The sequence below is a fragment of the Xiphophorus maculatus genome, chromosome 14, assembly GCF_002775205.1.
Source record: "Xiphophorus maculatus strain JP 163 A chromosome 14, X_maculatus-5.0-male, whole genome shotgun sequence".
NCBI classification, from domain to species: Eukaryota; Metazoa; Chordata; class Actinopteri; order Cyprinodontiformes; family Poeciliidae; genus Xiphophorus; species Xiphophorus maculatus.
Window position 1 is genome coordinate 23,751,949 of NC_036456.1, and position 11,797 is coordinate 23,763,745.

At 36.5% G+C, this 11,797-nt stretch overlaps 1 protein-coding gene across 2 annotated transcripts; it reads left to right on the plus strand.

The window, feature by feature from the left end:
* The first annotated feature begins 741 nt into the window (after positions 1-741).
* On the plus strand, positions 742-10,338 carry LOC102227716 (protein NLRC3-like). Of its 2 annotated transcripts, XM_023346892.1 has the most exons (11): positions 743-909; positions 2,184-2,262; positions 2,680-2,784; positions 2,897-2,998; positions 3,350-3,445; positions 4,470-4,636; positions 4,785-6,570; positions 7,852-8,025; positions 8,219-8,377; positions 8,450-8,496; positions 8,810-10,338. In XM_023346892.1, exons 2-11 carry the CDS (start codon positions 2,198-2,200, stop codon positions 9,334-9,336), a joined length of 3,228 nt encoding a protein of 1,075 aa, XP_023202660.1. In that variant the 5' UTR covers positions 743-909; positions 2,184-2,197; the 3' UTR covers positions 9,337-10,338. The 2 variants fall into 2 exon arrangements, with proteins under 2 accessions (XP_023202662.1, XP_023202660.1); XM_023346894.1 differs by lacking the exon at positions 2,897-2,998 and having other exon boundaries at positions 742-909.
* Positions 10,339-11,797: the final 1,459 nt, after the last annotated feature.

Sequence of the window (11,797 nt, forward strand, 5' to 3'; positions counted from 1 at the left end):
TGTTGAAGTACTTTTATTCTGTTCACCTCTGACTCTGACTTTAGATGATGGATCTAAGGTGTTAAATAAACTTCTGTTCCTGCAGATTTAATAATTAAATTCTACTTTTTGTCCACTAGATGGCAGTCAGGCATCTAGTGGAGAAATAACTGTTTTAAAATTATGTAAAACAATACATAAAACAAGCATAAAATTAAATTGCCAATGTGAGAAATGGAATAAAACAAATCTTCCTAGTAAAAAAAAACTAGCAAGACTTTAATCTGCCTGCAGATGATCATATTATGAAAGAAAAACAGTTGTTTTCATGAAAAGTCCTGTTATTATCTTGCAAATATTTACTTATTCGTGATTATTCTTTTATGAACAGAACCTTCATCTAAAAATCAAACAATTTTTTCCTGTAGTTTTTAGTTTTAACCGTCATGCTCTGTGAACTTTAGAGGAAATTACTTTCTCTGTAATCAAATAGAAAGTGATAGAAGACAGAAAAATCCTCTGCTTAGCGCAGAATAAGCCCTGCAGCACATAATCTGTCTATTATTAATAGCTTTTATTACAAAAGCTTAGCAGAAAATCTGCAGATACACAAATTCACTTCCTGATTAACTCCATTAACTTTTGCCTTCATGTCTACAAACTGTCATTTTGGACGAACCATGAATCCGTTTCTGCATATTTACATCAGGGAACATAAAAATTCACATCGTCTGTATTAGTAATATGTTGTTATGACTTCAATGGGATTCAGTTCTGCTCTGACGAAACCGGAAGTAAAAGATTAGAACAGACGCGGACAATATTGCAGGTACTTTCCGAAACGTCGCAATAAAGCCGAGCTGGTTCGGACTGGTTCCGAGGACAATCTCAGTCCAAAGGTGGATGAAAGGTAACCTGAGGAACCTGAATGTGAGTTTCTGCATGTTTTGTTCTTGTTGCTCATGTCGGACTCGGATATGTTCTCACATGTTGTTGTCTGCTCTGCAGCAGACATTTTGTTTTAACTGCGCAGACACTAAAACTGGACTTTACACTAAGACTTCTGCTGGTACTGAACAGAATCAAACCCGAAACTGTTTTGAAGTTGTATTTTCGTTCAGCAGCCATATTGATTTTCAAACGCGCGCCTCAATATGTTTTTTTTAAAAAAATTATTATTTATTTATTTATTATTTTACTTTTTGTTTTGTTTTGATTTTTTACGTATTCATAATCAAGAACCTGGTGAAAAATGAGCGGAAACCGGAGCAACAGTACAGTATTTAGAAATGTTGCTCCAGCATCATTAGGTTTTAATGATGCATTTAAATACATCTTAAAATGGATCATGGATTTTTAACTTTTAAACATCTGTTAGGTTATTTCCTGGAATAATGTTATTTTAACACTTTGTTCACTTATCTGATTAAATACAGTGAGGAGACTGAACTTTAATACACGGAGCTCTTTTGTTTACGCTTGGTGCGCTGCTTATGAGTGATATGGCAAGCCGTTAATATAAAAAATAATACGTATAATAACACGTTTCAATAATCCATAAATAACAAGATGCATTGTTTCTTCAGCTGCGTGGTGAATACAAAAAAGCTCCGCGACGTAATTTCCGTCGTGCGCTCAGTTTAACACTACAGTTTGCTGACATTAAACTCACTCTGATATTTTCAGAAAATAATACAGTAGATTTAACACCAAAAATGATTATTTAAATAGGTAATGGCATTTTATTACACATGCACCTGCAAGATTTACTTTTACTTTTACTTTGCTTTAGCTGATGCTTAGATGATTTTATTTTTAAAATAAGAAAATGTGAATTTTCAAGCTTCTAATTATAAGCTTGTAGTTCCTCTTAAATAACAGCAGATGTCAGCAAAAACTTTTAACATGAATAAAAAAATATCACATAGCATGTTATGTCAATTTTTAAACATGTGCATCCTTCCTTTTTGTTAGTATCACCAGTGAACAGTGAAATGTAAAAAAAACAGCCATTTAAATAAACCCGGAATGAAACGTCTGGGCACCAGCTGACACTAATCTTATGTTTTTATAGTTCTACATGTTTGAGGATCAATGACTATAACTTAGAGCTCGTCAGCTTGACTTCAAATGAAATCACTGAACCTACATAAAAACTACAACTGATTTATTTTGCTTGGATGTTTTATTTTTCTTAATTTTAGTTGCTGCAGCAGAAATGGCTGAAAGGAAAAAGAGGCGGCGGTCAGAGTCGACTGACTCCCTCAATGAGTCGCCACACAGGTAATGCTATTATTAACCATTTATTTTGTTGCTTTTTGCCTCATTTTTGACTGTTTATTGGTCAAATATTAAGATCAGAAGATCAATAAAAACAAACAAAAAAGCTATTTATTTAGTCACAAACAAAAGCTAGGATTATAAAATCTTAAAAATCTTCTTAAAATCGATACAACCATTACAAAACTGTAGAATTGTTAACACAAATCCTTTTAGCCCTTTTGCTTTTGTTGGGTAGTGAGGTTTGTCATGATTTTAAATGTTGGAGTTGTATTTTCATTTTTTAAATTTGATTCTTATTTCGGAAAAGATTAATTAAATCTGTATAACTGCAGATATAATAGTCCCTGCATTTACCTTTCCTGTTGAGATGTGGCAATATAGAAAGTAATGTTTGATTTTAAAAAAATCTGCTTGTAGTTCACAGTTAAGAAGAACCGAATCTTCAGTTGCCAGCTCTGTGTCGGTGAAGAGCGAATCATCCAAGTTTGATCCACCGCTTTTTAGTGATGAACCAGCTCCAAGGTAAATCTGCTACTTTTTTTTTATCATGCTTAGTCCCTGTATTTACCTTTCCTGTTGAAATGTGGAAATATAGTAAGTAAAGTTTGATTTAAAGAAAAAAATCTGTTTGTAGTTCACCGCTAAGAACTGAATCTTCAGTTGCCAGCTCTGTGTCGGTGAAGAGCGATTCATCCAAGTTTGTTCCACCGCTTTTTAGTGATGAACCAGCTCCAAGGTAAATCTGCTCCTTTTTTTATCATGCTTAAAAAAGAAATACCTGAATGTATTTTAGAAACATCATAAGTTGTTTTTCCTATTAGAGGGATTTGCTTCTATAGCACACTGTAAAATGTATTTTCTTTATTACAGTTAAAACTATTTGCTGACTTGAAACCTGTCAATTATAAAACTGTATGAAATAATGTAAACATTGCTTCAGTATTTCTGTAAATCATCAGAGGCAAGTGGATTCATGCAAAACAGAGTTTGTATATTTGTTACTTTATTTACATTTCTTTGATAGGATGATGAACATAGAACATAATTAACATATTAGTTTTAATGAAAATACTTTTTTTGTTTGTAGTTCAAGAATCAGGCCTTCAACTCCAAGCAATGTGTCCATGAAGAGCGATAGGTCCAAGGCTGAAATGCCTTTTTTTGCTCTTGAAACGCCTCCAGGGTAAATTATTCCATTTAACATTGTTCTGAAAAAGTTTACACAAGATTTCTAAACTGTCATTATTTGCGGTTTGAGGTGGTGAGGATTGACCCAGGTTGTGGTGTGAAAAATTATGATTTAATGATGATAAACAAGGAGTACAGAAGTCCAGGCAGCACAGGTGAGCAGACAGCTAGGAGCTCAGGTCCTGGTAGCAACTGGATAGAATACATGAATGGAGAAGAGGGACAAAGACAAGATACGACAAGGATCAGACAGGGAACAATAGACAGAGTTGGGTTTAAATACACGAGGTAATCAGGGAACCTGAGGGACAGTTGGGGACAATCAATGGGTAGACTGGACAATACAGAGACTCAATTAACTGAAAACACAGAAACCTAAATCCTTACATAAACAAAGTATGTAAACTGGCAAACCTCTGCAGTAAAGCTGTGCTTTGATATGTGATTTATTAAACACAATATGTGATCTATTAAACCTTTTCTTTTTTTGTGAAAACAGATATTGGAAATTTCACTATTTTGGCACAAGCATCACCCTACTGTTAGTCAACCATTGAGTAAACTACCCAACCTTCCTTACAGAACCTTTGATTTGTGAAAACATTTCTCCGTTTGTCTTATATTTGTAAACTCATTTCCCTTGTCAGGTTCATACAGCTGCTCCTCATCCGCCTGATTGTTCACTCCTGGTTCTCATCTGTCTTCCCTGCAGCTTTTAAGATATTCAGTTTCCCTCACTGCTTGTTGGAGCTTCTATCAAGTTTCCTTTTCACCTTCTGTTTTCCTTCCTTTATGTTCATTTCTTCGGCCCCTGTAGGTTTTCTTCACTCCCCTTTTTTAAATTAAAAAATCATTTTTACAAAATTCTCCCTGCCTTTTTTTTACAATTGTGTCCTCAAACAACACCAACATGATAATATTGTCTTGTCTCTTAAACTATATCTATTGATTTTTTTGTCCTTATTGTGACTGACATATACCAAAACAGGAATTTTGATGTTTTGTTTGTCCTGTTTTAGCCAACCACTGCAGTGTTTAAAGTGCAACAAGGATTCAGCAGACCAAGTCCAAATGTATTGTGGATGCCGGTTTTGCAGAGATTGCGCTGTCTCAGAATCACACCAGTCTCCTTCAACAGTGGATACATGTTGTCCAAAATGTGGAAAGAAACCCAAAAGAACAGATGGTAATTTAAAAATTATTTCTATCACTTCTTACAGTTCATCACAACTTACATGTACTGTTCTTAAGACGTTTTTCAAGCAAAGGGAGAGTTAAAGCTTAATTTAATAACATGATATTTGAATTCACTACTGTGTGTTTGATTTTCACAGGAGAGGAAGACATTTTAAAACCAAAAAAGGACCTTCAAAAAGCAATGCAAAATAAATTTTCAGTCACAGGTGAAGGTAATGGTGACCAACAAATTGCACTGAAAAGTATTTACACAACTCTCTACATCACCATTGGTGAGAATAAAGAACTTTCTGAAGAACATGAGTTTGGACACCTAAAAGGCCCTCTTCAAAAGCAGCCATCATCGGATTCCTCAGTGAACCTCACTGATATCTTTAAACCTTTGACGGACCAGGAGAACCCCAACAGAACAGTCATAACTAAGGGAATTGCGGGCATTGGAAAATCTTTTTCTGTGCAGAAGTTCATCCTCGACTGGGCTGAAGAGAAAGCAAACAAAGATGTTGATTTTGTTTTCTGTCTTACTTTCCGAGAGTTGAATCTGGTTACAAGAAAGAAAAGCCTCAATGAGTTGCTGGTAGAGTTTCATCCAGCGCTAAAACCTCTGAAAGATTCCTTGACTTATGCCAAAGCGAAGATAATAGTGATCCTTGATGGTCTGGATGAAAGCAGACATTCACTGGACTTTGGGGACATGAAGACAGTGTCATCTCTAAGGGATGCAACATCTGTAGGTAACCTACTCGTAAACCTCATCAAAGGTAACCTTCTTCCTGATGCAAACATCTGGATAACGTCCCGTCCAGCAGCAGCCAATCAGATCCCTGCAGAGCACATCAACATGGTGACAGAGATAAGAGGATTCACAGATCCTCAGAAAGAGGAATATTTCAAAAGGAGATTCAGCGATGATCCAAGTCTTGCTGGGAGAATAACTAAACATATCCAGTCTTCACAAAGTCTTGACATCATGTGCCAGATTCCAATCTTCTGTTGGATTTCTGCTGTTTTATTCCAGGAGGTCTTTGGTGGAGAGCCAGACATTGAAATCCCTCAGACTCTGACAGAGATGATGGCACAGTTTGTTTTTGTTCAAACAAAACGCAGAAGCAGAAAATATGAAACGAAGAATCCACACAAAGGGAAGCTTCTACAGACACACAAAGAGTTTCTTCTGAAACTTGGGAAGCTGGCATTTAACCAGCTTCTGGAAAATAATTTAATCTTTTATGAGGAAGACCTGAGAGACAGCAATATCGACACTCAAGAAGCTTCTATCTACACTGAGTTTTGCAACACAGTTCTTAGAGAAGAAGAAATCTTCTACCAGAGAAAAATCCACTTCTTTGTGCATCTGACTCTCCAAGAGTTCTTTGCAGCTCTCTTTGTCTATGAATGTTTTGTAACCAAGCAAACCAAACAGCTTGGGAACTTTCTTGACTTGGAGGACAAAGATCATGCTTTAGTTGATCTTGCAAAGAAGACAGTTGAAAAAGTCCTGCAGAAGAAGAATGGTCATTTAGATTTTTTCTTGCGATTCCTCCTTGGCCTCATGGTTGAACCCAACCGAAGAGCCCTTCAGGGAATGTTGACATCTGTGGACCCAAACGATGATACAGACAAGAAAGTCTTGACTTACCTGAGATCAATCCGAAGAAAGAACTTGTCTCCAGATAGCTGCATCAACATTTTCCAGGCCATGGTTGAGATGAGAGATAACAAAGTCAAAGATGAGATTCAAGAATATCTTAAAATGGATGGCCGTCCAAAAAAAGAGTTGACTCCCCTGCACTGCTCAGCCCTGGCCTACATGTTGCAAGTGTCCAAGAATGAACTTGAGGAGTTGGACTTAAAGAGTTACAACACAACGGATGAAGGCAGGAGGAGGCTCATTCCAGCAGTGAGAAGCAGTAAAAAGGCAGTGTGAGTCTCATTTTTCTATTTATAATAAAATAATCTGTTTTAAGATGTTTTGAATATAAATGAGTTTAGTTCAAAGGATAAAAGTGTTCTTACATAGATTGTAGGATCTAATAAGATCTTGCCAGCATGAGAGTGCTGCTTCAAGAACAGTGAACCCTCGTTTATCGCGGCGTTACGTTCCAAAAAGAACCTGCGATAGGCGAAATCCGCGAAGTAGGAACCTTTATTTTATTTACAATTATTATACAATGAAATACTCCATAATAAATTGAAACCAAAGAACAAAACCTTTTTACAAGCCCAAACATTTGTTTAACATATTAAAAGTACTGTATAAACTTTTTTTTTTTTTTACAAATAACTACTGTACTGTAAAATAATAATTTTAATACGAACTGAAGGCGGATTCCTGTGCCCGAATTGCGGAGATCAGCGCCGCCCCACCGTGACCCGAGTCACTGCATTAGAAAAGGAGAAAATAAAAAATGATTATGAAAAAAACAAAACAAAGTACAGTGGGACAAATAGTGACTCACATGTATTTCACTGCTGTTCTGACTGAGCCGCTGCATCCTGACTCCGCTCTGTAGCGGTTTTTTCTTCTAAAGCCTGCGGTGCAGGTGTGTTTTGTCGAGAGAAGAACATAGTTATCGGTAGCTGTTGTCGCTCTTTTTTCTTCTGGGCAAAAAGATTCTTATAAGCCGACATGCCACCATCGATTATGTTAAATATGGCAAGCTGTTTTACGTATGTGTACATATTAAACCGCAACGTTGTTGACACATAGGTAGAGAAGAAGCGGAGAGACTGTTTAGCCAATCAGAATGCAGAACACAAAGCACGATGCAAATCCGTGAAGCAGCGAGACGTGAAAGGTGAACCGCGATATAACGACGGTTCACTGTACTCCATGGTCTGAAGAGATTATGCAGTCATTTGAATAGGCATGCTAGAATAGAGACACATCTAAAACATGCAGGACAGTAGTCCATGATTAGGGACTCCTACCCTGTAGCATTGGGTCACAAAGGTCTGGTCACTGTGGAGACCTTGGAGAACAGAGATTCTCCAACAGGCACAACATTTTGTTAGTTCCTGTCTAATTTTGGTGAATTTATCTGAACTGTTGGCAGTTTACTGCTCTTAGATGACAGGAATGACATGACACGGTGTTCTGTTATATACGAAGAAATTGATCCATGTGTAGCACTGTCCCTGCTTTAGATTATGACCATATATATTTAAGCAACATTAAGTCTTACTTCTCTATACGCCTTGTAGGTTAAAAGACTGTAAAGTGACTGTAGAGTGGATTGACCATCTGGTCTTTGGCCTAAAGTTCCCATTTTCACCACTGAAAGATCTGGACCTGAGCAACAACGATCTGAAGGATTCAGGTGTGAAGATGCTGTGTGATGGACTGTCGAGTCCTGGCTGCAAACTCAAAATATTGAGGTAAGATTGATGTAAAACATATGTTCCCTATGCTGCTGTAATGGAATATAATGTAATTCATTCTTCAATGTCAAAACTTGAATCTGAAACAAATATAAGATGTAATCTTGATTACATTTATTTTACACAATATTGGTATTAAGGTTTTATGCAGATTAATCCAACAGTTGCATCAACCTCTGTATTTTCTCAGGTTGTCTGGTTGCCTGATCACAGAGAAAGGATGTGAACATCTGGTCTCAGCGCTGAAGTCCAACCCGTCCCACCTGGTTGAACTGGACCTGAGCTACAACAATCCAGGAGAAACAGGAATTAAGCTTTTTTCTGAGCAACATCAGATCAAGAAACTACAGTAATTACAATACTCTGGATTGTATTATAATCTTAAAGGCTTTTAGTTTCTAACTCTGGTCTCTCTTTAAAGTTTTGATCATCCTGGACCCCATCGGATGAGACCAGGATTTAAGAAGTGTAAGTAACTGACTCTTTGGTTGTTATTTTATTTCTGGTAATCAAACAAAGATAACATCAATGCCAAACTGGACTAAGAAAAGTAAAGAAAGCCAATTCTAAAATAGCAAAACAGACTTGCACACTTACATTTCTGTAAAATTAATCTAGCAATATGTCTCAATTTAAATATTCAGGAATTAGAACAATAATTGCTGCATTTCTGTCACAGTGTTAGGAAGGTACTTTACTCTCCTTCATGCCAGGATTTATCCTCAATAAGTCAGGGGTATGAGCTTTTGTATATTTGAACTACTAGTTTTTGTTTTTCCAGATGCCTGCAGAGTCACCCTGGACTCCAACACTGCACACAAGAAGCTGCTTCTCTCTGAAGGGAACAGAAAGGTGACCTGGGTGGAGAACAAGCAGCCTTATCCTGACCACACAGAACGGTTTGATCAGTGTCTGCAGGTTCTGTGTGAACAGGGCCTGCAGGAGCGCTGCTACTTTGAGCTGGAGCTGGTGGAGCCCTGCACCGTTGGCTTAACGTACAGGAGCATCGGCAGAAAAGGAGATGGAGAGGACTGCAAGTTGGGGCTGAATGATAAATCCTGGTGCAAGATTTGCTCAGAGGACGGTTGCTACGTTCAGCACAACAGTAACCGTGTTTTTGTCTCCGCTTTGCGCTGCTCTCGTATTGGAGTGTATCTGGATTGGAAAGCTGGCAGCATCTCTTTCTACAGAGTTTCTCATGACAACCTCACCCGTCTCCACACCTACAAAGATACATTCAGCGAACCTCTCTATCCTGCTGTTCAACTTTTTCCTCACTCTTCTGCCTCGTTTTGTCAGATAGAATAAGGTGCATCAAACAGCGTGGACTTTTGTCATCCAGTTTTTGGTAGAAAGAGAAAAGAGACAAATGGTAAATCATGCAAACAGAAATTACTGAGCTCATTTTATCGTGTGATTAATTCATTTATTGCTTTTTGCGACTGGCCTATGTAATGCAGAACATAGTTGATAATTAAAATGAAGTTTAGTCATCAGGTGTTTGAACCAGGATGGTTCTTTTACTGATTAAAATGACTAAATGGAAGATTTTCTTGTAAAACTGTTTTGTCAAACCTTTTTTGACTCTCATCTTGTCTGAGGTTTAGTTTGTGCTCTTTGATTAAATGTAAAATAGTATTATGATTGTTTTTTAGAACCAATCAGGTAAACATCAGTAAAACATGACTTTGTTTTCTTTGTGAGTGTTTTGTAAATATTTTAATTGTTCTGGTAGATGATGAATCTAACATAAAATTAGTTTGTGTCATGTTCTTTGTTTTCTGTGTGTTTATTTCGAGTTTTCTGTGTCTCCATGTTGTCCTGTTCGCCCCTCGATTACTCCCAGGTGTTTCTCGTTCCCTAATTATCCCGTGTGTATTTAGTGCCACCTGTGTCTCTGCGTCCTCGTCCATTGTGCGTTCAGTCCTTCGTGTTGCAGTCGTGTTTACAGTTGCTACCGGCGTCGAGCCCTGGCTTCCGCACGGCCGTGCTTAATATAGTAGATTTTAATAATGAAACACTGTGTGTTTCATTATTAAAATCTACTATTCATCTTACCTGCGTCTGCTGCGTCTGCCTCACCACCAAATCGTGACAGGTTGATGTTAGAGTGAGACATGTTGATCTCACTGTATATTCTTGCAATTTTATACAAGAAGTTAACTTGTATTAATTTGTCTTTATGCTATTCTTTATACTTCATAAATCTACAGTCACTAAATGTAGTTGAGCTATTATCAGCTGCTTCTTACATAATTAACCTTTACACTAGACCTTATAACAAAAAAAAAAAAAAAGGTTAATAACCAAATAAAAGCAATAAAAAATGAAAATAAAATTTCTTCTTTCTCTGGATCACGGTATCTGTGTACCATGACTATGTAATAAAATGTTAGCTACTACTGTATTGGTTTAAAATATGTTTTCTGTGTGTTAAAATCTTGCTACAATTTCAGAATGTTTTCTGTGAGCTACATGTTTGAAATCTGTAAATAATTTTGGACTGGTTGGTTATGTACGGCTCCCCCTGAGGGACACAAAGGACGTTTTATTTTTGTATTGCTTTCCCTTTCAGTAATAATGTATTTACTGTTCACTTTGCACCCTGAAGGCTTTTCTGCTGAAATTTAAGGTTGTTCTTTGTAATGTATGCTAATATCTCATTTATGAAATATATGAAGTTTTACATATTTTCCTTTAGGATACAAAAGCATCACAAATTAATATGCAAAATCAAAAAGAACCTGGATTTTCCACCAATGATCTAAAATATAAACTTTATGTAAGAAAGAAAGAAAGAAAGAAAGAAAGAAGAGTTTCATACAAACTGCTGAGACGATTTTGTACTATTTTTACAGGGTAATTAATAAAGATCCATTTTTATGTGCAGTCCCATATCCTGCTGTTTATTTTTTGACCAAAAGATATTAAACAAATATTAATTGATCAATTTTAACCCTTGGTTTGCACCAAAAAAAATAATAAATGCGTTTTAACTGAGGATCTTTAAATACAGATAATACCCCTGTCACTGAATTATCACTGTATGCAAAATAGTCCAGGGTGTGTTTGCATAGTTCATGTGAAGGAAAGCAAGAAAAAAAAAGTCCTGTGTCCTCAGGGAGTTTTATATGCAAAACATTAAATAAAGCAGGTTAATAATTTTTTAAAGTATTCCAACTGAAATGTTATTCATTAACAACTTTTATTGATAATAACATAATAAAAGTCTTTTCAACACTGAGATATTTATGTTTTCTCTATATTTATCTGGTCTCTATTACCGTGGCAACATGCTGCTCAGTAGCTTAGACATTATGGAGGCTAACAGGGAGGATAGGATTTCCACCAAGGGTGAGACTTAAACACCTGAGAGACGAGGCACCGACAGACCAGAAGGTTTAGGAGATTTTTAATCTGCACGTCTTTGAAGGGAACCTTAGCCTGTAAATACAGAACATTCAAACGCCACATACAAACTTTCTTGTCTTTTTGTATTTTTATTTGTTCAGTATTTGCTTAAATTTTGCATTTTGACCAATTTGTCTTTGAGTGAGTGAGATTGTCATGTTTAACACAAATTAGAATAATGAAGTTTCTTTTATTTTAATACTGGGCTAAAGGTAAAATATTATCACCTGGGGGACGGTCTGTTTCAAATGATCTTACCTGTTAAATGATTCATGTCAACACACCTGCTAGACTGTTTGTATAAACAATAAAGGCAAACAGCAGATGTTCCTGAAGGCAGTTAAAGCTTCAATGAACT